Source organism: Pezoporus wallicus, unplaced genomic scaffold (assembly GCF_028554395.1).
Source record: "Pezoporus wallicus isolate ANWC-B61680 ecotype Strahan unplaced genomic scaffold, APGP_CSIRO_Pwel_v1 scaffold_2696, whole genome shotgun sequence".
NCBI classification, from domain to species: domain Eukaryota; kingdom Metazoa; phylum Chordata; class Aves; order Psittaciformes; family Psittacidae; genus Pezoporus; species Pezoporus wallicus.
In genome coordinates, this window is record NW_026637439.1 from 328,768 (window position 1) to 353,450 (window position 24,683).

Consider the following 24,683-nt stretch of genomic DNA (forward strand, 5'->3'; position numbering starts at 1 on the left):
TACATCAAGCAGGAAGACTCAGTGTTTTTTAATATGCTTCCTTTCTGCACATAAAACTGTGGAATGCCCCCAGCTGCTTTACTTTTGATCCATTTAAGGACTTTCACAAATCTTAATTTTGACATCTGACCATGATATTTTTAAACATTAGGAATAATATTAGAAACTAGCATTATCTTCAGTGTTTCAAGAGAACACCATTTCTGCTGACAGAGTAAGCAAAGTAAGTTTCAACATGCAAAATTCTCCTTTGAGAAGAGTAGCAGCAACTAACAATAACTCTAATATAATAAATGATATTACTGGTAGTTACTGGTAGTTATTCCAAGTAGTTCAGACTTTCCTTCACACTCACACTTAACATGTACCCAGTTTACACATACATAGCCTGTACCCAATTTAAAATTTGAGCTGCAGAACACCATTTTGCGCCAATTTTTGAAACAGTGTTAAACTGCGAAGTCTAGATTCTCGTTCACCATCCTTCCACAAAATGATGAGGTGGTCAGCAGAACACGTAGCCAGTCCCAGTTCACCAAAGTACAGGAACATCTGCAATGAGACAATTACTATTACCATGATGCTCACAGGAGACTGTCAGCTTGATTAGATGTCTGGTGTACAACTGGACTAAACAAATAGACATTTTGCTTGAACATAAATATGCAAAATTACAATGCATACTTTCTGTATGTTTTGAGATATCATAAAATCCCCACATGAAAACAATTCCTTAATGGCACTTCACACTGAAAGATCTCAGTTTAGAAAAACCAGTAAAGCCTTATAGATAGGAAAGCTATGGTACAGAATATTGAAGAAACTTGTTCCAAGTCAGCAGCAGTGAAGTGAGTGAGTTGCATGAACTCTGATCACCTGGTTTCTTAGGAATAGAAGCCACTATCCTGTTCTCTTGCGTACACTGTCCCCTTCCCACACAACACCATGGGCTACCATCACCAGGACTGGAAGGATCACAGAGTAAACAATTGTGACAGAAATCAGAACATACAGCATACAGCTGCAGTGGAGGGATTTTGCAAGAGCAATGGAGCTGACAAGTCATGTAGTCATCCCTGACTTCAGAGCCCTCCAGAAGGCTGCCTCAAATTAGCCACTAACCACAGTTCAACAGCCAATGGATCCAGGTCATTAATACCACTATGGCATGTTTGCAGTGTCCTGACTCTTTGGCTTATGAAGGGATCTGCCCAGGGGAGCATTCAGGCCAAGGACTGTGCTACAGCCTACCAGCTCTGGCAGTAGCCACTTACTAGCTATGAAGTTCCAGTAGAATAGTCTGTCCAAACCCACATCTTTGACAATCACATTTCATCACTACTCAACATTTCCAGCCTCCAGTCTCCCCAGAATTTAAAAATGGAATTTTCCATATGTAGAACATTGCAGGAAATCATACCCACCATTATCTCTGTTACTCTGTGACCCTGCAGTATCCCAGCAAAGACCCACATGTGCCTTCTTTACTATGGCTCTTGCTGAATTACACAGTATGTCCTCTTTCTCCAATGGCAACTTTTCTTACTGATATAAGGGCTTCTTTCAGCAGTTTTTCAGGAAGCTGGTAGAGAAGGGCAGAAAACCTTGCAGAAATCCCTGTAGCATAAAGGTTCACCTTAGCTATTACTGAAAAGCTTTCAGCTCTTGGAAGTAGCAGTTCTGAAATTCAGTCAACCTCATGAATACTTGTGAGAAGAACTACTCCAGAACTACACTATTCCCCTCTCTACCTGCCCTTCTCCCTGCTCTTGCCAAGAATGTGTATAAAAGTCCACAGTAAGAGAGTGATTTGTTACTCCAATAGGTTTGTCAAACACAAAAAAGCATTGAGAGAAAATGCCATTTAAATCAAAAACGTAATTTATTAGGCAGACAGGCACAGAACAGTACCCAATACCAGTTAAGACTCACAGCACAGAGGGCTACAAAATTCCTGATTGTTTCCCATGAGTCCTTGTTAAGATTGCAAAATTAAGATGAGATCTGGAGCAAACACACAGTTCCCAGCTGTATGTTTTGCAGCCCATTAAGAAACCAAAGACCCTACATGTATGGATAAATCTGCACACACAATCTTTGGGCATCGGTGAGTGTTTGAGTTCTCATTAGAACTTTAATTCAGTATGTATTATTGTTGTCACACTGCACTAAATGTCCTACACAACTGATGTGTTCCCAACCTCCAGAGCCAGTCAGAAGTTACAGTTCTTTAAGAAACACTGCCAAATTACATCAGTAAGTGATACTCACTTTTTCTTGTTCTTACTAAAGCTCACCTACCTGCACAGCTGATGAATGACCAATCAAATCACCAACCAGCTCCAAGAAATATACGGGTGTATTTTCCTGCATCTTCTTAGCAGCCTGGTTTGCCTGCTTGTTTGCCCTTCCAAATCCCCACATGTTGAAAAACCCTGGAGCAGGGGACAGCAGAGATAATAGCAAAAATGAAATATTATTTTTTTTTCCCCTCTAGCTAAAGAAAGAACTACAGGAGTCACTTAAATCTAAAAGCAGGATGGTCGGCATGGCAAAATGACAGAATCGTTGTCCCACACCACGCTTTTCTATCTGGATTATTCACCTTGACAGGGCAAAGAAACATAGCTAGTTTGTCTTTTGTCCTAGGTAGACTTAATTTAGCAAACATGCTGAATTACTCACCTGGATGAGACAACAGATGGATTTAACAAGAAAACCAAGGACTGCCACAATTAATTAACTGAACAGCAAAGGCAGATGCAGCTCAGTGATGTTTACCTTTGCTCTCTCTTTGTCCTCCTAAACTGTCACTTTTATAAAAAGAGGAGAGAAATGAGGTGCCAGTCTCTCCCCGTGTGTCCCGCACTGAAGCATTAGAGTGCTGGCATTACAACATAAACAAGCGAGTTTCTGATCCTGAATTGCCTGTTTTTACAGTGCCCACTAGCCTTCTCCCTCAGACTTAAAACTATCAGCTAAACTGGAGTGTACATATTGTACTCCACATGTTCCATTTAGATAGCAAGAAAATATACATCTATGCCACAGCTCCTAGGAGAGCTGTGGAATAATACTGGCAGAAGTAAGAAAGTTGGGTTCTGAATACAGTGCATATCAGACTTTCTTGCTGATCCTTCCCTCGGCCCCATCAGCACACAAAACACATGCTAGACCACGGCCCTGGTGCAAGGGAGATAACTGGAGAACTGAACAACTACTCAAGGGATTCTTAGAATATAAAAATAGAGCGAATCAACAGCAGTCCACCTATCTTACCATTATGTATGTTTTTCTCAAATGCCTCCAATCATAGACATTGTAAATTTCCAATGTGAAACCAAACACCACTTGTCACAACAAGAAACAGAACTGTACATTAGCTGTCACCAGCAATACTGAAGAGAGAAGGTTCCTGAAAAAGTCTTCCTAAATCAACCCAGGTAACAAACCAGTATTTTAAAAAATAAAATAAAAATTTAAAAAGCAGCCAGGTAGACAAGATACACCAAGAAAATTATTCACAGCTTGGATTAAAATAAAAAAGTCCTACAAGAGAGATTAACAGCGCACTACTGTTCCCAGTCTATGATACTAACTATATTGTCCAGAGCACCAGTCCAAGACCACAGCTATTAGAGCACAGGGAAGCTGCTGGCCTGGTCAAATTACAGCAAGCACTACCCAGGCAGTGTCTGTACTTGGCAGAAAACACTTCCTAAATACCTGCAACTAGCCCTGAGAACCGGGATGCCCAGAGTGAGCATGTAAACGATGTTAGATACAGCTCAAAGTAAGTCCCAGTGTAATTCCAAGTTCAAGAAGGAGATGTGGAAAACACATTTTTCAGTGCCAGCTGCTTATCTGCAAGCTTCTCTTTGGCTTTCTTCACAAGGTCCTGCAACTATTTACCCCTGCATGGAAGAGGATCCAGCACAATTCAGGGCAAGAAGTGGATGAAGGTTTGCAAGGAGAGGTCATAATTTTTGTTTAATCAGCTGATACAACTGTAAAGTCTAAATAAATTTTATGGCACAGAACTGCTTCAGCTGGACTTTCTAGCTTTCTGTATCAGATCTTGGAAGGCTTGTACACCTGTCTTCTTCAGTTTCCCACCCACATCTATTACTAGTTGGTTGAATACAAGACATTATCTTTTCTTACAAAGCCTGTAAGCCTCTCTACTACTGTATGGTGAACATCAGCTTTCCCAGTATCCTTTTTAAATGTTCTTTTTACCCCGCACTATATGCAAACCTGTTGGAACCACTTCAGCTGGCAGCTGCTGCTTTTCTCGGAGCTCCCAAATGCGCACACTGCCATCTTCTGAACAGGAGATCAGCTGCCTGTAAAAGCAGTTGTTAAGCAAGACTAGCATGGATACTTATCTGCACAAGTCACCTTGTGATGTTTCTATAGAAGAAATAGCAAGTGCCTCAGGGTCTACACAAGTTTGCTAGAACTCTCAAATGTAGCAGGACATCCAGGTGTTTTATACAAAACAAGGTGCGTTTTTATCAGGTGCAAAATAGGTGGAAAAAAATTACAAATTTTCAATCCCATTTTAAAATCATAGCACTCTGTAAAACATAAAATAACAAGTCTAGACTATGCAAACACAGTTCCACTAATGCCTTCCATAAGCTTACTTTCATTAAGAACAAACTTTTTTTTCTTATGGGAAAATAACAAAAAGAAACATACTTCTTTTCATTACATATTTAGAACAGTTTAGAACAGCACATGCATTTGCAAGGCCCTAATTTTTATTTTCTGACAGGCTTCTTCTTCATTGAAGAAGAGTATAAAGGGATCTAACAACACAACTATGGGATACATATAAAGTAGCAAAACGTACAACTTGGCTGTCAAAATAAGTTACATCTGGAAATTCAACTGGACAAACGCTGGAAGTTATTACTATTTTTTGTTTAAACGAATTTCAACTGTTACAAAATATTTAGTGAAAAATATTTACTGAACAGCCATAGGCCTTTGCTTTATAGAAGTAAAATGCTATTGAGCTATATTTTCTCAGTGTAGACAAAAGTGCTTTATCAGGTCTAATTTTGAAAACAGTCATTTAAATCTAAGCCTGTGAATTAAGCATACTGTAGTTTTTTCACACTGAATACCATGTTGTATTTTCAAAAATCAGACCAACAAGCTCCATCTAATATAGGCAGATCAAACTAAAGATCATGTCCCTGCCCCAGAAATTAGATGTAGCTTTGCAGACTGACTCTAGCCACCCTTCCAAGTTCTGCATTTCTTTACTGCATTAACAAAATGTACCATGACTTGTACCTGTTTGGAATCTTCGCAATGTGCAGTACAGAAGAGTCGTGAGCAGTTTTTTGGCAGGCAATCACACGCTTCATTTGAAGATTATATACGTATATGCCTTTCCCAACAGCAGCAAACACACACTGGAAAGAAAATTCAATGGAACAACTTGCAGAAACAGATACTGAAAGATCACTCTCCGTGTAATGGATTTCCAGCAGTACTATGATGTCATCTGGCCTGCATTATCCAGTTTGTTTCTGTCCTTGTGTTACTGCTTTATCCCGAACATATGGAATCGGCAAGTAACAGAAAAAAAATTGATTTTTTGAGGAAATGAGAGACATCTTCCTATATTCTAAGCAGTTGTTTCATTCCTGTATTGTCATCCTGTACCTTACAGTCTAAGCAGAAACACATGAACACATTTCTGCAATTAAATATTTATGTTATTACACTAAAATAATACTCTGTGTTTTGACAAATTCTTGTTTTATCAAGAAAGACTGAGAATATTGGAAGCTGTTCTGCATTTTTGCCTTATTTTTTTTAAACTTAACTGAAGCTGTAAAAAGAGGTCTTGCTTAAACATCTGGGTTCTAGAGTGTAGAAAAGGAATTCTCTCACAGAAAGGTATTACGCAACACTGCAAAAACTTGGAACCGTTTTACATTCAATGCTCTTCAGAAAAAGTGCAGGGATTCTGTTTCATAGCCATCATGGCTTTAAGAAGCCACAAACAGCCAGACCCTCTCATGACTTGTAATGATTTTAGACAACTGCATGTGCGTACACACAATAAATATTTGGTACCAAACAGAGGAGTGCAAAATGCTTCCATTCAGTACATATTTGTATTTTGAATCTACCGTGTTTAGCTGATAGTAGGCTGAATCATTTCCCTGAATGGCCTGCTTCCATCTACACAGCCCAAACATTAATGCCTCATAAGCAGTCAACATTTTGTAAAACTGGTAACCCAGTGTCTTTGACTAAGATTCCATATACTTATTTGTATTCAACCATGTTTTGACACTTCTCGAAACTCTTTGTCCAGGTTTTTGTTGCATTTTAGTTTTAGCTGTTTTTTTGGGGGTTGTTTTTTTTTGGGGGGGGGGGGGACGGGGACACGATTGTTTTGGCTTTTGCTTGGTTGGGGTTTGGTTGGGTTTCTTTCTTCTTATGCACATGTGTGGTGGGACCTCAAATAGCTCTGAAACTAAGCTTAGATTTCTAATAGCACTCTACTAAATCAAGCAAAACCACTATGCCCGTTATTATTATTTTCCTGGTTTTGTACTACACTTAATTCAATGGCCTTCCATACCACTTTGCCACTTGGGTATCTCAGCCTTTTCTCCCTTACAGTCTTCTGCCTTAGGACAGGCTCTTGAATTCCATATAGTCCTTACAGCTTTGTAAGATGCTTTTCACAAACCACTCTTCTTTCTTTTTTTTTAAACACAAGCCCCAGCAAAACTCTGGTCATTTCAAACCTGATGAAGCATAAAGCATAAATTTTACACCTATCTTGACAGGCAAGTTAAATACACACACACATATATCAGGACAGCAGGTGTACTCCTTAGCATGGTTTCCTAGTATTGCCAAACCTTTACTATCCCATTTATCTCTGATGATGTTTTGCCTACAAGCTTGGTGTCAAATTAGACATCTTCTTCAGTTACTTAACTACCAAGCTGCCTACATAGTTCCCAAGAGAGAAAATACCAATTTTATTTTTTAAATATGAAGAAGTGTTCTGCTTTTAGGTAGCAGGTAACAAAGTAATTCATTATAGAAAGTGGTGAAGAAATGTATTCCTATGTAGGAACTTTACAATACAGAGAGCTCCACCCTAAAAGCACCTTCTATTTCAGGATATTATGCTACCACCTTTTCCTCTGATGATTCAGAAGTATCATAACAATATTCTGCAGCAATTTGTTTAGCTCACTTCTATGAAAGAAAGAAAATCCTCAGCAGCCTTGGATTCCACACTCAATGTTTTAACTGCCTCTCAACTTCCCAAAATTCCTTCCCCCTCCCTTTAAAACCCATCCATGTAGCTTTCAAGCAGGGATTCAGAATGTTCTGAAGACAAATTTCAGAACTTCTGAACAGGACTGGCTTTTGCTCCCTCTAGAACTAAAGCACCCACAATAAGACCACAGAGACAAGTACATCTTTCACACACATCCAGACACACAAACACACCAATGTTTCTCTCTCCAGTGTTTCAGGAATGCTCTTTTCACAGACAAATGCATCAGGTAAGTATTTGGACCTCAGCTTACATTCAGGATTTTCCACAGCTTTTATTTTGTTACAGTTTGCGTCTTTGAATCCATTTCCAGGAATCCCTTTCTTGCACATTTTAAATAAACCTCTCATATTAAAACAAGTAAACTGAAAACACAAAACACTTGACCTCCTGTGGTAAGGTCATGGTCATGCCACCTCATTTGAAGTAGTTCAGTGTTTAAAGCCTTTTACCTCCTCATCAGATGTTAAGTGTTGAACTGAAGTTTCATTTGGGCTTTGAGATAACTTTATTTCTGGCTGTATATCTGGATGAACAGAGTCGTCACAGAAGTTGCACTCAGATGCCTGCTTTGTCCAGTCAAGTGCATCCCAAACTATTAACTCACCCACATGAGAACCTGTCACAAAAGTAGAGTCTAGAGGGGAAAAAAAACACATACATACAAATCACATTATATTTAAAAAAAAAACAAACAAAAACCAACAAACCATTTCACATAAAATTACAATCCTAAAAACCTAAAAAAGCCTATTTTCAAGTGAAGCTATGTAGAATGTGCAGTATGTAACTGATAAAAATCTCTCCCTTTGACTGAACATTCATTTGATTACGTAGCATAGCTCAGATGAGCAAAAGGAGATGAGCTCTCTCTTGTAGAATTAAAACTAAGGAGAACATCCACCAGCCACAGGGCACAGTTCAGTATAGCAAAGGCAAGGAAACCTGTCAAATGTACAAGTATTTGAAGTTTATTTGTTGCCTATATACAAAACCCTTCTATTCCTTGCACAAGGAGGGGTATCAGCACCATAAACTTAAATACTGATGAAAAACTAAATGGACGAGTTAATTGAAGCAAGATTGAAGCAGCTGCTCATGAATTTGTTAATCACACATGGAAAGAAGCTGCTTCAACAATACTTAACAAGGTAGCGTTTTGTCTTTTTAAGGCCAATACTGTTCTCCCTTTCATAATCATAAAAGAGAAAATAACTGCAATGCATATACATTCTCTATCACATCAGAAATAGCTTGTCCTGGGCTCTGGGGATGCTCCACGAAAACAAAAAAAGACAGGGAAGAACAAAGTACAAATGGTTTATAGCTGTAGTAGAGTAGACAGAATTTCAGGTAGTAGCTCAGTATTGCACTAACAAGCAGCAGAGATCGCACCACCTTCCAGGACCTCTAAATAATAGATCTACATGCAGGCCCTCATCTGCACACCCTGAACTTTCAGTTACCTTAGGACTACAACTGCAAAGGATGTGACATTGCATATTCCATTTTAAGAATCAAAAGGAATGAGAAAAAAAAAAATGCATTTTAAAGTTTCCCAACAGGAAGAAGAGTTCTCACCAGTGACATTGCCTCTTTTGTACCCTTTCTACATCATAACCTGCCTGATTTTATTTCACTGTTAATCCATAAATAAAGTCACTATATTTTCACATTCCACTACTGTTTCAGCTACACAGAAAGGTACATCTACTAGCTATGAAGTTTCCCTCCAGTTAAAAGTTTGGTCCATAGTTGCAATATCCCACTGCTAACTAAGAAAAGTAGTTACATTATAAAGTGACTCTTACCATTGACACTGACTAGTGACAAAATGTTATCCTGATGGTCAACAAGGCGTTTTACTTCAACGACATTCCAACCTTCAGACTCACCATTACAAGCAATCAACCTAAAAATTACTTAAAATACAGAGAGATAATGTTGTTTAAATTGTTTAAATGAGCTTTATCATTCAGAATAAAATGTAGCTATAATTAAGTAAAACACAGTTTTTCAAAAGACACAAACAAAAACATAAGTGAGACAGTGTAAGATGTGCAAAGCCACTTATGACCATTCGTAACACAAAAAAAAATTTGAATAAATTATTTCAGTGTTATTATTAAGGCCTCTTACTACCGCAGCTATAGGCTAAAACACTTCAGCCTACCAACACTGAAATTCAGATAATCTGTCTACATCAGAAGTTGCAGAAAGTAGAAGTCAAAAGTATAAACATCTTTACTGATAAGTAAACTAAAAGCAAAACATACTTCTTAATGGTTCATCTGACTGAAAACTATCATTCAAAAGGATGGAATATTCTCTAGTAAGGCCATAAAGAGCGACAGGAATTAAGACTTTATTTTAACCAATATTGGAATTTCTTTTATAGCTCAAGGGCACTGCAGAACTGTGGGAAGTTCAGAAGGAAGTCAACATTGCATACCGATGTCTAAATACAAGAAGACTATTTGCTCCCAATTCTCTTATCAGAATATCAGATTGCTATTTTTTAGCTAAGTGTTTAATCATATTGAGCAAAGTCTGGTTTGCTGATTCAGTGCTGTACTTTCACTCCTGGATTTTTTTATAAAACATTCTATTTAAAAGACTGTATCAACAGCTAGCTGATGATGTACAGTTTGCACAGACAGAAAACCCTGTCCTCAACTGAGCAACAGAAACTGTCACATTGTCTCATTATAGGTTTGGACAGTACCATGAGATTGGCAGTATCTCACATTCCTGATGCCAGGATAAGGAGGCTCCAGAGAAGCCTAGTATCCGACAACTCAGGTAATGAGATCCTGACCTTCTCCAGAACAAATGTAGACACCACAATCAGATCTGGATGGGTGGCAATAATAGTAATAACAGTAACAAAGAATACAGGAAAGTTTTGTCATGCAGAATTCCTGAATGAGATCAGCATTGTCTGACTGTCAAATAACAGAAAAAGGAAGGCTGCTAATCACACCCTAATACCATTCACTGGTCCTATAGAATTCCAGCAGCATGCTCTTTACACATATCCCTGATAAGCAGCTGTTATAGATGTATATGAACATTTAACAAAATGCAAACATACTCACTTAGCTCTTTGCCAACAGCTGCTGCAACACAATTTTTAGGCAATTCAACCAAAGCAGTAATACCTTTGAAAAAAACACAGGAGATAAGGGAGAAAATTGACCATAATAAAACACAGCAAACTGTTAATTCCTTATTAATAAAGTTGTTCATAATCTTCCTTCCATTTACAAGGTATTATAAAAGCATATTACCTGAAGTGAAAGTTGAACAGCATTAGACATGAACAGACTACCTCAGATGGAGACAGAGTCAGAAGTTTTGTTCCTGAATCCAGGAGAATTTTGAATGTCAAACTTGAAGCTAAGGATCAATAATCTTTTCACTTTAAATACACTTAAGATATTTATGCCCTAATTCTGGACAGTATTAAGGGTAACTATTTAGACTCTCAACATATGCAGTACCAAAGTTTCTAGATACTGCTACGACCACAGTATGCATGATACTAAAATACTGTGCAGAGCCAGCCGAAGAAGAATATGTCACAAGATAAAATGCCCAGCTTGCTGTTACTGTGCCTTCACCCTGCACAGAATTCCCTCAATCGGTGCTGCCACACCATTAAAGGAAAACTCCCCAGTGTCTTTCCCCATAAGGGAAGAAAGAGATTAGGAGGGAAGAGAGGGTGCATGCTGCACATCTTACTGATCAATTGTACAACAGTTTCAGCAGCCCCTCATGCAAAGCACTACAGTGCCACTTCCACTGGTATTTGGCATGGTATTTCACATTGGCCTAAAAGAAGCATTAATATACTTGAAGATTCAGAAGCTTTTGCCTACCACTACTCCATTCTATGACAAAAATATGAAAAATATTGGTTCCAACTTTGAATTTTGTTCACAGCTTCATAGGTATCTTTGTAAAGTATGCTAATAACATGCAAAAATTTTCTTTGCATGGTCAGATAATATATTAGCTTATTAACAGAAAAGTGTGACTGACATTAAGATCTGATTACATTTACTGCATTTGTATCAAAATCTGCACTATCAAAAGTATTAATTCTTAATAATAAGAAGAAATCTTTACTGGTTTACTACTAGAAAACTTTACTTAGGAATAATAAAACTCCCACTTGCTCACAGAGAAAGGCAGCCAAAGCATCTAGTCCACATTAGAGCAAATATGTACAAATCAGCATCCAAGGTCTAAGCCTGTAAGTCCAAGTTAACTACACTTACTGATGTCTGACATATTCTAAAATTCACACAGCACAGGAGACTAAAAGCAGCCTTAATTCTGAAATGATTAAGTCTGACATTTAAAAAAATAGAGAGTGGCTTTAATACATAATGTTATCATTAGAATTAAAGAGAATTTGCCAAGTTGGTTTTGCATCATTATACAGATCCATTTTACTTGCACTTTAACAGCTATAATGAGTCATTTACATTTTTACCTGAATCAGTAAGATGACTGGTCTTACACAAGAGATCTAATTTTCGGTTCCAAACACACAGATCACTCCCTCCAGACAACCATACATTCAGTCTTTGAAGAACTGTCAAACACTGCAGAACAAAAATCAGATATATGTCCCCTGCAAAAGTTCTACAGGGAATTTCTCAGTGAAATGATCATGAGCTTTAGCTAGATAAAGCTGTAAGTACTATAAAATACAGTATTAAGATGTCACTTTCGTGAGAAATAAGATTTAATTATATACTATATGTTACATTTGTCTACCAAAAATGCAAAAATTGATTTTTTCCATTTTTTTTTTACTATGAACATTCACGAATTAGTTTGACTGTAGGTTGCCTTTTCGAACACAGTAAGAAAACCAAGCCATAAAGTGACCTTTGTTCTACATCCTTTCAGAAAGAAAACTGAGGTATTAAGAATTCAAAAAACAAATTCAGAATTGTGCTCACTTCTCAGCCGCCCATTAGGTACCTGTTCTTAAACCAACCACTCATGTTCATTTTAACACACCTGCCCATATGGTCCATAAGCCACACATAATAGGTACTTATATACAAGAAAACAGCAGACATACCTAGGTTTTCCTTAACTTACCTTGACAGTAGAATGGAAACATGACACTTTCTGAACCTGTCTGCCACTACTGCAATCCCAAACCTGACTTTATTCAATAAGGAAACTGAAAGGTTTTTAATACATTATAAATATAACTGCTGTGTTTGTAACTAAATGACAAATCGGGAAATAGGTATGGAGAATGTCAGTCTTTTAAATACTGATTTTCAATATTTGTCCAAATTTGTCCAAAATTGTGTTTTCAATATTTGTCCAAAATGAGATATTAATAATAGTCTGTTATGGATTCACTTTTGTAACAAGGATTTCATCTACCTGTGAGCAATAACTAGTGAAATCCTAGTGTAATTAGATTATACCTACTAGATATTATCAGCCAATAAATTTAAACAACCTGCACCCTGTCTCAATGCTACATTTAAAAGTAAAAACACAAAAGCCCATAGAAATTTGAATCTTCTCCAGATATAAGGATACAATAACTGTTCTATCAGCTGATGCTGTTAAAATCAAGTGGTTTTTTTCTTCAGAAGCATCTGATGAAGGAAATGGTGCTATAGCTGTAATTTTTTGTGTGTGTCCATGAAGTTCAGAAAGTTTTTCGCCAGTCTGAAAAATAAAAACATGGAAAACTAAGGTAAAATTTGGAAAATGCTTACTATAGCATACAGCTGTAGTAATAAATGTCACATAATTCTTTCATAAGGTTTTTAAAAATTTTACAGTCTGAGAATTCTGCCTTAATTTGAAAGTTTGATACGCACTGTTTAGACAGCACAGTATGTATCTATTTTAGACTTCCTATCAAACAATCAAATTTGTATGCCAGCTCTCCTTAACACAATTCTAGTGCTCATCCCTTCTCTACAATTTTGTTGATGATACAAAGACACAAAGCAGAAGAGCAGAACACATATCATACTTACAGCACTATTTCCTTGATACAACTAATGTCTTAGTATGGTTTTCAAAAGTTATAAGAAAGTTTTTATCACAGCAAGTAAATAAAGCCCTGGTTCTGCACTGCATGAAAGATTTAACTTCCACTGACTTTGGTGTCTTTCCAATATCGCTTTGTGTCACCTCTCCATTTAGTCTAATCAGCTATACTACAAATAGATATCGGTAACAGAGCCACTGTAATAGACTTAAAAACGTAAGTACATACATAAACCTTAACAGGATTGCTACATATTTGTTGAGTAACTAGTCAACATTTGAGTGTTTACAGCAAACCCAAACATATTTTAAAGGAAGGCTTAAAGACACAAGTTCATACACACTTCTGCTTTTCACATCATCAACTCCTCACAGATCTCTATAAAAATCACTATTGTCTTTCCAAAACATTCTAACTTTTAGAACTTACTGTTCCTTGTGTTCACACATCTTTTACTTTCCTAGCTCTCCTTTGTAAACTCAGATTTGACAGACTCCCTCCACTTCTACATTTTCAAGCCATAACCCTCCAGCAACTCTTATTAATTCTGCTTCTTCCCTACTAGATGCTGCTAAGTCTTCTCTAAGAAGTTAGAAGAAACTAGCTTCTACCCTCTCCAGAGCTCCCAAAAAATAGCTAACCTGAGCATTCCACAGAAATATATCGCCATCATCTCCTGCAGATGCAAACCTGAAATAAAAATAAAAATAAAAATAAAAAAAGTGAAATCTTCAGATGTAATGGAAAAGCCATAAACAGTTACGTAAGAAAAATATTTACAATATACGTACATATATATATATATCTCAGTTTCCAGCTCTGAAGAATAATCACATTTGTAAATCACAAATTTGTAAATCTCAGTTTATAAACTGAAGTCAGTACATTTAAATAGGTATTTATCAACATATACATAAGAGCAAGGCTTAAGAATTTCAATACATAGTTTTATAGAGAATCACACATTATAGAAACAATTATTTTGTTTAAAAATGTGAGATCTTACACACCAAAGAACAGCGGAAAACCAAGTACTATTATTCAGAACTAACAAACTGCAAGACATTTAACAAGTTACAAACCACTCATCTGAGCTCAGCCACGAGCAGAGGAGCCTGGTATTTATCATGATACTTTAAACTGTAGCTTAAGTTGCTTAATTTGACTTCTGCTAAAAATCCAGCTTGAAGGCATACCACATGAGGAAAAAAAAAAAAAGGTTCATATTAGCTTGTTAATTTCACATTAACAAAGTTAGACCTAAATTCAACAATTTTCTTTAGGGTAGACTGAATATCTAACTACCTGCCTACATTTGCACCTTACCACCACCACAGCGACACTGTAGCTGGCACACACATCCCAGCTATCTCAGTAAATGTGTACTACGAGTTGAGAAGCCTAGAACAGAAGCAAAACTTTCCAAAGATAATTTAATTCAGTTGTTACTTGCAAATATATCTACCTTATAATTTTTCCTTTTGTTTTAAGCCTTTGCTAAGGGTGAAGTCGATATTTAGAGAACAAAGATTCATCCTATGTGCAAGAAAGTCATGAATAAGAGAAGTTACATCCCTTCTGATTATTCTTCTATTACCAGCTGTGAAGGATTCCATTAACAATATGCTTGTTCTTTCTTTTAGACTCTTTGCAATTACACCGATTGTGAAACTTGCTAATGTGGAACTGCTAACAGAGTAAGTTTTCTGACATAAAGCCACAGGGTTTTTTCCCCAGTCTTTCTTCCATATGTCCTTCTGGTTTATTCTATTACAGGGAGGAAAAAAAAAAAAAGTGTAAGCTGTATTTTCTTCATATATGTCATTACTTTAAAACCAAACAAGCCCCTTCTTTAAAAAGATTTGAGCAAAAGAACAATCTTCAATGCACACTTCTAATTACATTTATTTTTTATCTTTAGTTGCCTTTTAGCTCTATTATACCCTGTTTTGTGACAATGACAAGAACTTAAAATAGTAAGACCCTCACAATTCAGGAATAACTTTAAATTCCAACTCCCTTCTTGAGTAATATTGGAGATGTGTGACACTTGAACAAAATTTTGGGAAGAAAACTGGTCTTTGAAAGATGGCATGACTGTAATTTGTCAACATAGAAGCTCAATAGAGTGCTGTTCTGTGTATTTTCCTCCTCATCTTCTAACCAGGATTTCTGTTTAAATGTAAAGGTATAGTTATTCTACAGTTAGATTCTGTTCACCAAGTTGGAGATTCATGGGTCACCTGATTCTTTTCCAGTCATGATCACCATCATCTATAACCTTCTCTGCTTCCCCAAGGAGCAAGAGATGGTCAAATGAGCAACAAAACCACTATTCTTCAAATGTATTATGAACTCAGCTTAGTTTAATGTGTCAAATGCCGGAGTATTACATGCAATTTTATCTCAGTTCAGTTTTTTGGAACATTCTTGCTGAGGCTTAGCCTTCTTTAGTGATCTTCCAATCAATATGACCCTTACCTTATGCTCAAAAAGTACAAGAGAAAATAATAATAATAATTTTTTTTTTTGAAAAGCAGTTTTCTGTTACATTTATACAGGATTTATTTAGTATCTTCAAAAACCAATCTGAGAAAATTTTCCACTCACTGGTTTTAGCTGAGCCACTGAGAAAACAAGAAAATCCTTCTGCAAAATTCTCACTAAGATGATATTATCTAAAGACCTGAAGCGTGAAACTTGGCTTACAATAGTTGACAAAAAGCACACAATGGAACAGCTGCAGAAACTAAATAAAAACATTTCAGAAGCTGAGTAACAATACTAATTTTACTGAAAAGAATCAAGTGAAAAATACTATCAGCTGTTTAACAATCCAGAAACTACTATATTTTTGATAAATAAAACCTCAGCATTACTGCCCAGTGAAGCAACTCCCTTAAATTCCTCAAACCCTCAGAATATTAACCAGCTATATAACTTACTTGTTATCCATATGCTATTTTTATAACCTATCTTCAACGTGCCCATGCAGAGTTTAGTTTTACACTGATTATCATTAGTTTAGCTTCAATAATTTACTTCAATAAAGCCCAAAATTGTGAAAGATTTCTCTGCATCCAACAGTGCATGCAATCTGAGAATACTCTGATATTTCCATAAAGATCAGGTATATTTATTATGTGTTTTGGGAAAAATGTACTTAGAGGAAAGGTTTTTTTTAACAACTTGTCTGGGGAAAAAAAAAAGAACTGCAAAAAGCCTCACAAGACTCTTCTATTTTTATATGAATCTTCTGGTGGATTACTATAATGTAGACAAATAAATTTCATGGTAAGGCATGTAACTTGTCTGAAATACGTATTTATGACATTAAGAATGAAAACTGGCAAGCTAAAAACTCTCCATGGACTCTTCTGTGAAATTTTCATCACAGCATCATGGAACAGTTTGGCTTGGAAGAGACATTAAAGACCATCTAGTTCTAACCAGCCTGTCGGGGCAGGGACACCTTCAGACACCTTCTGCTAGACCCATCCAACCTGGCTTTGAACACTGCCAGGGATGGGGCACCCACAGCTACCCTGGGCTACCTGCACCAGTGACTCACCACACTCACAGTAAAGAATTTCTTCCTAATGGCTAATCTAAATCTCTCCTCTTTCAGTTTAGAGCCATTCTCCCTTGTCCTGTCACTACATGCCTAGTACTTCTCCAGATTTCTTGCAGGCCTCCTTTAGGTACCGGAAGGCTGCTCTAAGCTCAGCAACAGAGCCTTCTCTTCTCCAGGCTGAACAAGCCCAACTCTTTCAGCCTGTCTTGATAGCAGAGGTGCTCCAGCCCTCTGATCATCTTCATGGCCCTTCTCTGGACTATCTCCAACAACTTCATGTCCCTTTTGTTAGGAGCCCCACAGCTGAACGCAGCACTGCAGGTGGGGTCTCGTGAGAGCATAGTGAAGGGGCAGAATCCCCTCCTGCTGGCCACAATTCTTTTGATGCAGCCCAGCATACAGTTAGCCTTCTGGGCTTCAAGCGCACACTGCTGGCTTGCTTTCAATTTTCCATTCACAATATCCCCAAGTCCTCCAAGAGAGGGCTGCTCTCAATCCAGTTATCCCTGTACTGATCTTGAGAGTTGCCTCAACTCAGGTGCAGGACCTTGCACTTGGCTTTGTTGAACTTCATGAGGTTTGCACTGGTTCACCTCTCCAGCCTGTCAAGGTCCCTGTGGGTGACATCCCTTTCCTCCAGTGTGTTGACTGCACCACACAGCTTGGTGTCACCAGCAAACTTGCTGAGGGTACATCAACCCAATTGTTCATGTTGCTGACAAAGATGTTGAATAGCATCGGTCCCAACACTAGCCCCTGAGGGACACTGCTCATCCCTGGTCTCCACTTGGACGTCAATACATTGACTGCAACTCTTTGAGTGTGACCATCCAGCCAAATCCTCATCCACTGAATGACCTATCCTTCAAATCCACATTTAGACAGATCCCTGCCTGATCAATGTGGAGAAGAAAAGAATGTCCCTACACAGAACACCTACTGTACACTGCAAGGACATAAACAAAACACTTACCCATGTTACCTTAGTGTAGTGTATTGATTAATATATCAGAAATCCCCTTCTGTGCCTAATCCATAAAAGGTATAAATTACTAGAACTCCTTAATAGAGAGACTATTGCCTATTACTTACATTCTAACAGTTTTCTATTTAATTCTCTACATCAGCCAAGAGCCACTATGCTTATTACTGACTAAAGGTTTCACAACCTTACTTTTAAGGCAGATAAATATTTCTTCTCTTTCAGGATTAAGTTAAATTAAAGAACATGCAAGGTTAACTTATACAAAACTAGGCTAGAAGCTATAACATAAAACTACCACATTTTGTTCTCTCAAATGAATTCACACTACAAAATGATAATGCCAACTGTAGTGACTTCATCTCTGCTTCGTAACCAGTTTTCCAGTTTTTAGAAACCTCTGTCCTCAGAGTTCAAAATAGAGTTGGACTTAATTACAAGGAACTAAGAAAGGAACAGATAAAGACTGTCAGGGAATATATAAAACAAAAGCACAAAAAGCTAAGAATTAGATGAGAGGAAAAAAAGCAACCACTAAGCTATAAAGAAGAACAGCAAGTTGAACAAGACCAAATTGGAGGAGATATGTAATGCAGAGGTTAGGCATATGTTGAATTTTACTAAGAAGTCATTCTAAGTGAAGCGTTGAAAAGTTCAGAAAAAAGTTGCATTAACTGAAACTCAAGTGAATTAAGCACTTAAGTTTCAGAAGAAAGTATAATACAAGATTGGAAAGAAACAGCAACATTCAGTATTGCTAAAAATGCTGAGAATGTCATGTTCAATTGCTATAGTGTATCTGTAGAAATCTATTACATTCTTTTGTAGAACCAAAAGATGAAGCAGCAGCTGCCCTCAATTCAAAAACCTAATGCATGCATCCACTCAGAACAGAAGCAGACACTACTGTATATTGTCCAGGGAGAAAGCCTGAAAGAGAAGGGCGGAATTAGTTAAAGGTATTTCTTTCAAACTACTGAATTTTTACCAAGAAATGTAACTCCATCACCATTATTTTCTCATGAAAGTATAACTTACAAGAGAAGCTAAAAGATGTAGTAAAATACCAAGAAAAGGCCTTTTTTAACCTCAGACTTTTCCTGCCCTCCCCACCAAAAATGAAAAGATTGAATTATAAATATTACAAAATTTTCATATTTTCTGAAGTATTGCCAAGGATGCTGTAAACAATTTGAAATTAATTTTCATACCTGCAATCATCTATTTGCACAAGAAATCGTACTATGTCTTGATGACCTTTCAACACAAGAAGCTCCGTGTAAGGATTCTGTATTTGTTCTTCACCAACTGTCTGTACAGATGATTTCTAAAATTCATAAAAAAGAAATGAAATTTATTTTGTACTGACATCATTATTTTCATTAGGTCTTTGTAATGTCTAACAACCTACATATGAATCATGCAAATGTACAGTTATATTCGAAGTTAAACTAAGTTACTGAAATATAATTTTACCTTAATGAAAATTGTTACAAAAGATAATGTATTATTTCAAGTAAATAATATCTTTCTATAGCATGTATTCTGAATGATAAGACAGCATTTTCTGTTTGTACTGCTTTAATCACTGATACACCAAGATGAAAAAACAGTTTAGTCATGAGCTGTCATGTGGAGTCACCTTCATGACTCAATATCCACACATTCAGTTTTTCATTAAAATACACCTCTCCTGAGAGGTTTGTGAACCTTTCATATCTTTCACCTGCCATTCAATTTTAAAATCCTATATAAAGATGACATATTTAAAACAAACAAGAATAAATGCTGTTCTGTTACATAATATATAAAGTATCCATTGGGAATCCATTCACAAAATACCAAAGCAAATCATATTAAAAAAAAAAAAAAAAAAAAACACAAAAAAAAAACGAGGACAGTTAATCATTTTACAGAACAGCATCTGCAATTACCCCCAACTAGACTATTAATTAAAAGAACAATCAATCAGGCTGATCACCAGACAGGGTCAATAAAATATTGCACAGGACTGCAGTCTCAAAGTGCAAGAGTTGTGCTTATCTCAATCATCAGTTTGTTTCAATAGATGACAACTGTTTTACCTTAAAGGCCTTCCACATTCTGGAACAACTTGCTATTATTCATTATTTTAAAAATATATAAATCTAAATAGCTCAGTACTAACTTAGTGACAGCACTCTCCTCCTAGATTCATTTTATGCAATAGTCAACACCATCTTACTTTCAGGACTGTCTCTTCTTTGAGGACTTCAACAGAACCTAGACTGTAAAACAGTAATTACCGAATACTGCACAACATGCAGAATACATGACTAGGAATTCTACATGAAAGACATACATATTATCCCCAGAAACTTCAACATTTTCTTTCAGTAATATAAATTATATTCTATTACTTTCATAAGGGTACTATGATACTATTCTTCAGAACTTCAGAATGACAAAGCTAATAAACAGGGAAAGAAATCTTGTTTATTTTTAAAATGAAGAGGTTGTCAAAATGCAAGTTCTTGTGATTTTATCTTGGTTTTGTGCTATCTGATGTATTTCATGAAGCAACTGTTCCTCATTTTATGCAATTATGTGAGAATAGTAGTTCCCATTTAAAATAATGAAGTAGAGTCTGCATGGTTATAAAGAAAAGTTGGACAAACATGAAACTTGGGACTTCAGATGTCAAAAGCTCATCAAAACATTCCTTAAAAAAAAGTTCTAAAAATCCTAAGCAAATCTCAGCATCACTGGATGACATTAGCAATACTGTAGAAGACTTCCATTTTTATTTACTAATAGAAATACACATTCAGAAATCAATTGCTTTTAAAAAGTCAGAATTTGTAACATTAACATCCCAATTCTATATTCTGTTGTTGTCTTCTATTTAGTACAAGACTGTGCTACTTCTTTTGAACAATGTGTCTAATCTTGCTCTTTCTAAGAATGCCTGTGAATACTGAAAGATACAGTGCTGATGATATACTATAGATAACAACAAAATAACAGTTTTTCCCCCAGTACTGTCATACGACAAGCTATATTCTCTCTTCAGATCTTTACTAATATTTACTAGTGTGGGGTTACATGTACATTCCTTCTCTTAATAAATCCATCTTTTACATAAACTAATAACTGAACTCTCCTGTTGCAACACCAAGTTTTTAGAAGAGAAGGCTAGATGCTGACACTAATGGAATCCACTGCCAACTTGCATGTTTTTATGCAGGACCTGTAAGCATCATTACATCAGTAAAAAATGCACAATGTTCATCTCAACATCAGAACTTCCTACAACCCCTGTGATTTCATGTCCTTAGAAGAGGGATTTTCAAAAGCAACTCACTAAAAATATTAAAACAACAGTACACAGATATATTTATATGTATATCATGGAGCATGAGAAATTAGCTTATGTTGACGATGATGCTACTGAAGTTAGGCTGTTAGCATTACCAGAGCCACACTACTAGAGATGTACACCAACTGAAAAGATTCAGGAGCTTAAGTCTTCAATGATTTTCAACTCCATAGTAAAAAAAGAAATGGGTAAGGAGAAATCTATATTTCACAAATTTAGGACAGCTTTGCCAGAACGTCTGTCTATCCTATGGGCGGTGTTGGTTGATGAGAAAACATGAGCTGGTAGCGTGCGCTTGCAGCCCAGAAAGCCAAACTTATCCTGGGCTGCATCAAAAGGAGTGTGACCAGCAGGTCGAAGGAGGTGATCCTGCCCCTCTACTCTGCTCTTGTGAGACCTCACCTGGAGTATTGTGTACAGTTCTGGTGTCCTCAACATAAAAAGGACATGAAACTGTTGGAACAAGTCCAGAGGAGGGCCACGAGGATGATCACGGGACTGGAGCACCTCCTGTATGAAGACAGGCTGAGAAAGTTGGGGCTGTTCAGCCTGGAGAAGAGAAGGCTGCATGGAGACCTCATACCAGCCTTCCAGTATCTGAAGGGGGCGTATAGGAATGCTGAGGAGGGACTCTTCATTAGAGACTGTAGTGATAGGACAAGGGGTAATGGGTTAAAACTTAAAAAGGGGAAGTTTAGATTGGATATAAGGAGGAAATTCTTTCCTGTTAGGGTGGTGAGGCACTGGAATAGGTTGCCCAGGGAGGCTGTGAATGCTCCATCCCTGGCAGTGTTCAAGACCAGGCTGGAGATACCTTGGGTGATATGATTTAGCTTAAGGTGTCCCTGCCCACTGCAGGGACGGTTGGAACTAGATGATCTTAAGGGCCTTTCCAACCCTAATTATTCTATGATTCACCCAGTGCAACGTCACTTGAATACATGTGGCCTGTTCGTAACTGGCTGATGCCATAGAACATGGAACAAACTTCGTCAGTCCATAGCCCACACACTGCTATGGGCTTCCTTATCTATTTAAGGAGAGCACAGAGATAGTTATGAAGACGACCTTTAGATAAAACAATACTACATAATGCAGGAGAAAAGTACTTCCAGGACTAACCCTTACCAGCGTTTGTTCTTCACTTTTTCAACAGAGAAGCAAACTGATCACCATCTTTCAGCAAAACAGTGGTAGGAATGGAAACAGAACCATGGAATAATAGAACAGTTAGAGTTCAAAGGGACATTAAAAAGCATCTAGTTCCAACCTCTCTCCCATGGGCAGGGACACCTTTCCCTAGACGAGGTTGCTCAAAGCCCCGTTCAACTTGGCCTTGAACACTACCAGGGATGGGGCAGCCACAGCTTCTCTGGGCAATCTGTACCAGCATCTCACAGCCTTCATAGTGAAGAAATTTTTCCTAATGTTTCATCTAAATCTCTCCTCTGTCAGCTCAAAGTCATTCCCCCTTGTAAAAAGAACTTCTCTAGATTTCTTGCAGGCCCCTTTTAGTTACTGTAAGACTGTGATAAGGTCTCCCCAGAGCCTCCTCTTCTCCAGGCTTCACAAACCAAATTCCCTCAGCCTGTCTCCAGAAGAGGTGCTCCAGCCCCCAATTGTCTTCGTAGCCTTCTTCTAGGCTCGCTTCAACAGCTCCATGTCCCCCTTGTGTTGGGGGGACGGGGGCAGAGGTGGACACAGTACTCCACGCAGGTTCTCATCAGAGCAGAGCAGAGGGGCAGGATCACCTCCCTCAACCTGCTAGTCACACTCCTTTTGCAGCAGCCCAGCATACGCTGGCTTTCTGGGCAGTAAGCACACACTGCTGGCTCATATTGAGCTTCTTGTAAGTCAATACCCCCAAGCCCTTCTCCTCAGGGCTGCTCTCAACCCAGTCTGTATTTGTGCTTGGGACTGCCATGACCCAGATGCACGACCTTGTAGTTGGCTAGTTGAATTCCATGAGATTTGCACATGCCAACCCCTCAAGCCTGCCAAGATCCCTCTGGATGGCATCCCTTCCCTTCAGCATATCAACCAAATCACAAGGCTTGGTGTCATCAGCAAACTTGCTCAGAGCACACTCAATCCCACTATCCATGTCACCAACAACGACCCTGTCCACCGTTTACCTAAATTACAAATGGAAGAACTGGAACACATCTTGACTCATGCTTTTTTCAAATCACAGAATACTAAACAACAGCGAGAGTTTAAATTTTGGAGAGGAAGGCAGACCAACGTAGTTTTCTAGGATATGTTAGAAAGCTGTTCTGTATTTCCCATACTCTTCTAAAAACAACTGCAGACAAAGCTGCTAATTATGACTGCAATATAACCAACATTTTGACTAATGATAAAGGTCAGTGGCATTTCCAGACACTGTCATTCCAAACTGGTGCAGACTCAAATTTGCACCAAAGTAACTACTGGTGTTTGAAAGCCACCATGATACTGTCATGACTTGTTCATGTACAGCAGTCCAGACTACAAAACCACTAAGTGTAAGGAGCCCTGCAATAGTGTTAATGAATTCCAGTTAACTCCAAGCTCAGAACTTCAGCAGTGTCTAAGGGACAAGAACATCCTGATAATCCCTCCCCCAAACCCAGTAAAACTCTCTTCCCAAGTGAAGCAACAGGATGTAACACCACCTCACATAACTTACTTTATTTTATGATGAGAAACGAAGAAGAAATGCTGCAAGACTACTACAAACTACAACTAGGCCACACAAATAATAACTTACTGCCTATAATTTACATTGACCGGGAAGTCCCGAGGGCAGGACTCCATACGTTGGAAGCTACAAAACATAACCCCCACTTGCTCAGGACGCACTGAACAGGCGGAAGGAAGCTGGCGCCCTCCTGACAGTGACAGCTCCCAGTCCCTTCAGATTGCGGGATTTGCTATTTGCTTTCGTTTTTTTCCCTCTCAACTCTTTCTCTTCAGCGGAGCCTGTAACCCCTTCTATCGGCCAGGAGGTTTCACAAGCTGCGCGCCAGCCTCGAAGGCCCCTTGCTCCCGGGAGCTCTGCGTAGGTCCCACAGGGCCAGCGACCCGCCCCGACGGGAAGGCCGCCGCCCTCACACCGGTTCTCCCACTGCTGTCTAAGGCCCTCCACCGGCGCGGCGCCGCAGGACAGCGGCTGTCCACAGGAGCAGCACTCTGGCCCCGCCGGCGGGGACACCGCTTCCCCTAGCCCCGCCTCCAGCTGATCTGCCCCTTTCACCACGCCAGCCCGCCACCCTACCTCCGCCAGGCCCTGCGGCTCACGGCCGCCGCCGATGAGCCACCGCAGCATTGGGAGCGGCTGCTGCGACCGCCGCCGCCGGCGGCTCGGTACGGCAGCGACGCTGTCCCTGTCCCCCGCCGACGCTGTAAGCTCGG

At 38.4% G+C, this 24,683-nt stretch overlaps 1 protein-coding gene across 1 annotated transcript; it reads right to left on the minus strand.

The window, feature by feature from the left end:
- Positions 1-13: 13 nt before the first annotated feature.
- On the minus strand, positions 14-24,659 carry WDR41 (WD repeat domain 41). Its single transcript, XM_057405434.1, has 13 exons — positions 24,547-24,659; positions 19,141-19,256; positions 14,015-14,063; positions 12,911-13,042; positions 12,452-12,514; positions 11,832-11,943; positions 10,429-10,491; positions 9,142-9,252; positions 7,783-7,967; positions 5,308-5,429; positions 4,258-4,346; positions 2,302-2,435; positions 14-552 (listed from the first exon to the last, which is right to left on the minus strand). Exons 1-13 carry the CDS (start codon positions 24,595-24,597, stop codon positions 400-402), a joined length of 1,380 nt encoding a protein of 459 aa, XP_057261417.1. The 5' UTR covers positions 24,598-24,659; the 3' UTR covers positions 14-399.
- Positions 24,660-24,683: the final 24 nt, after the last annotated feature.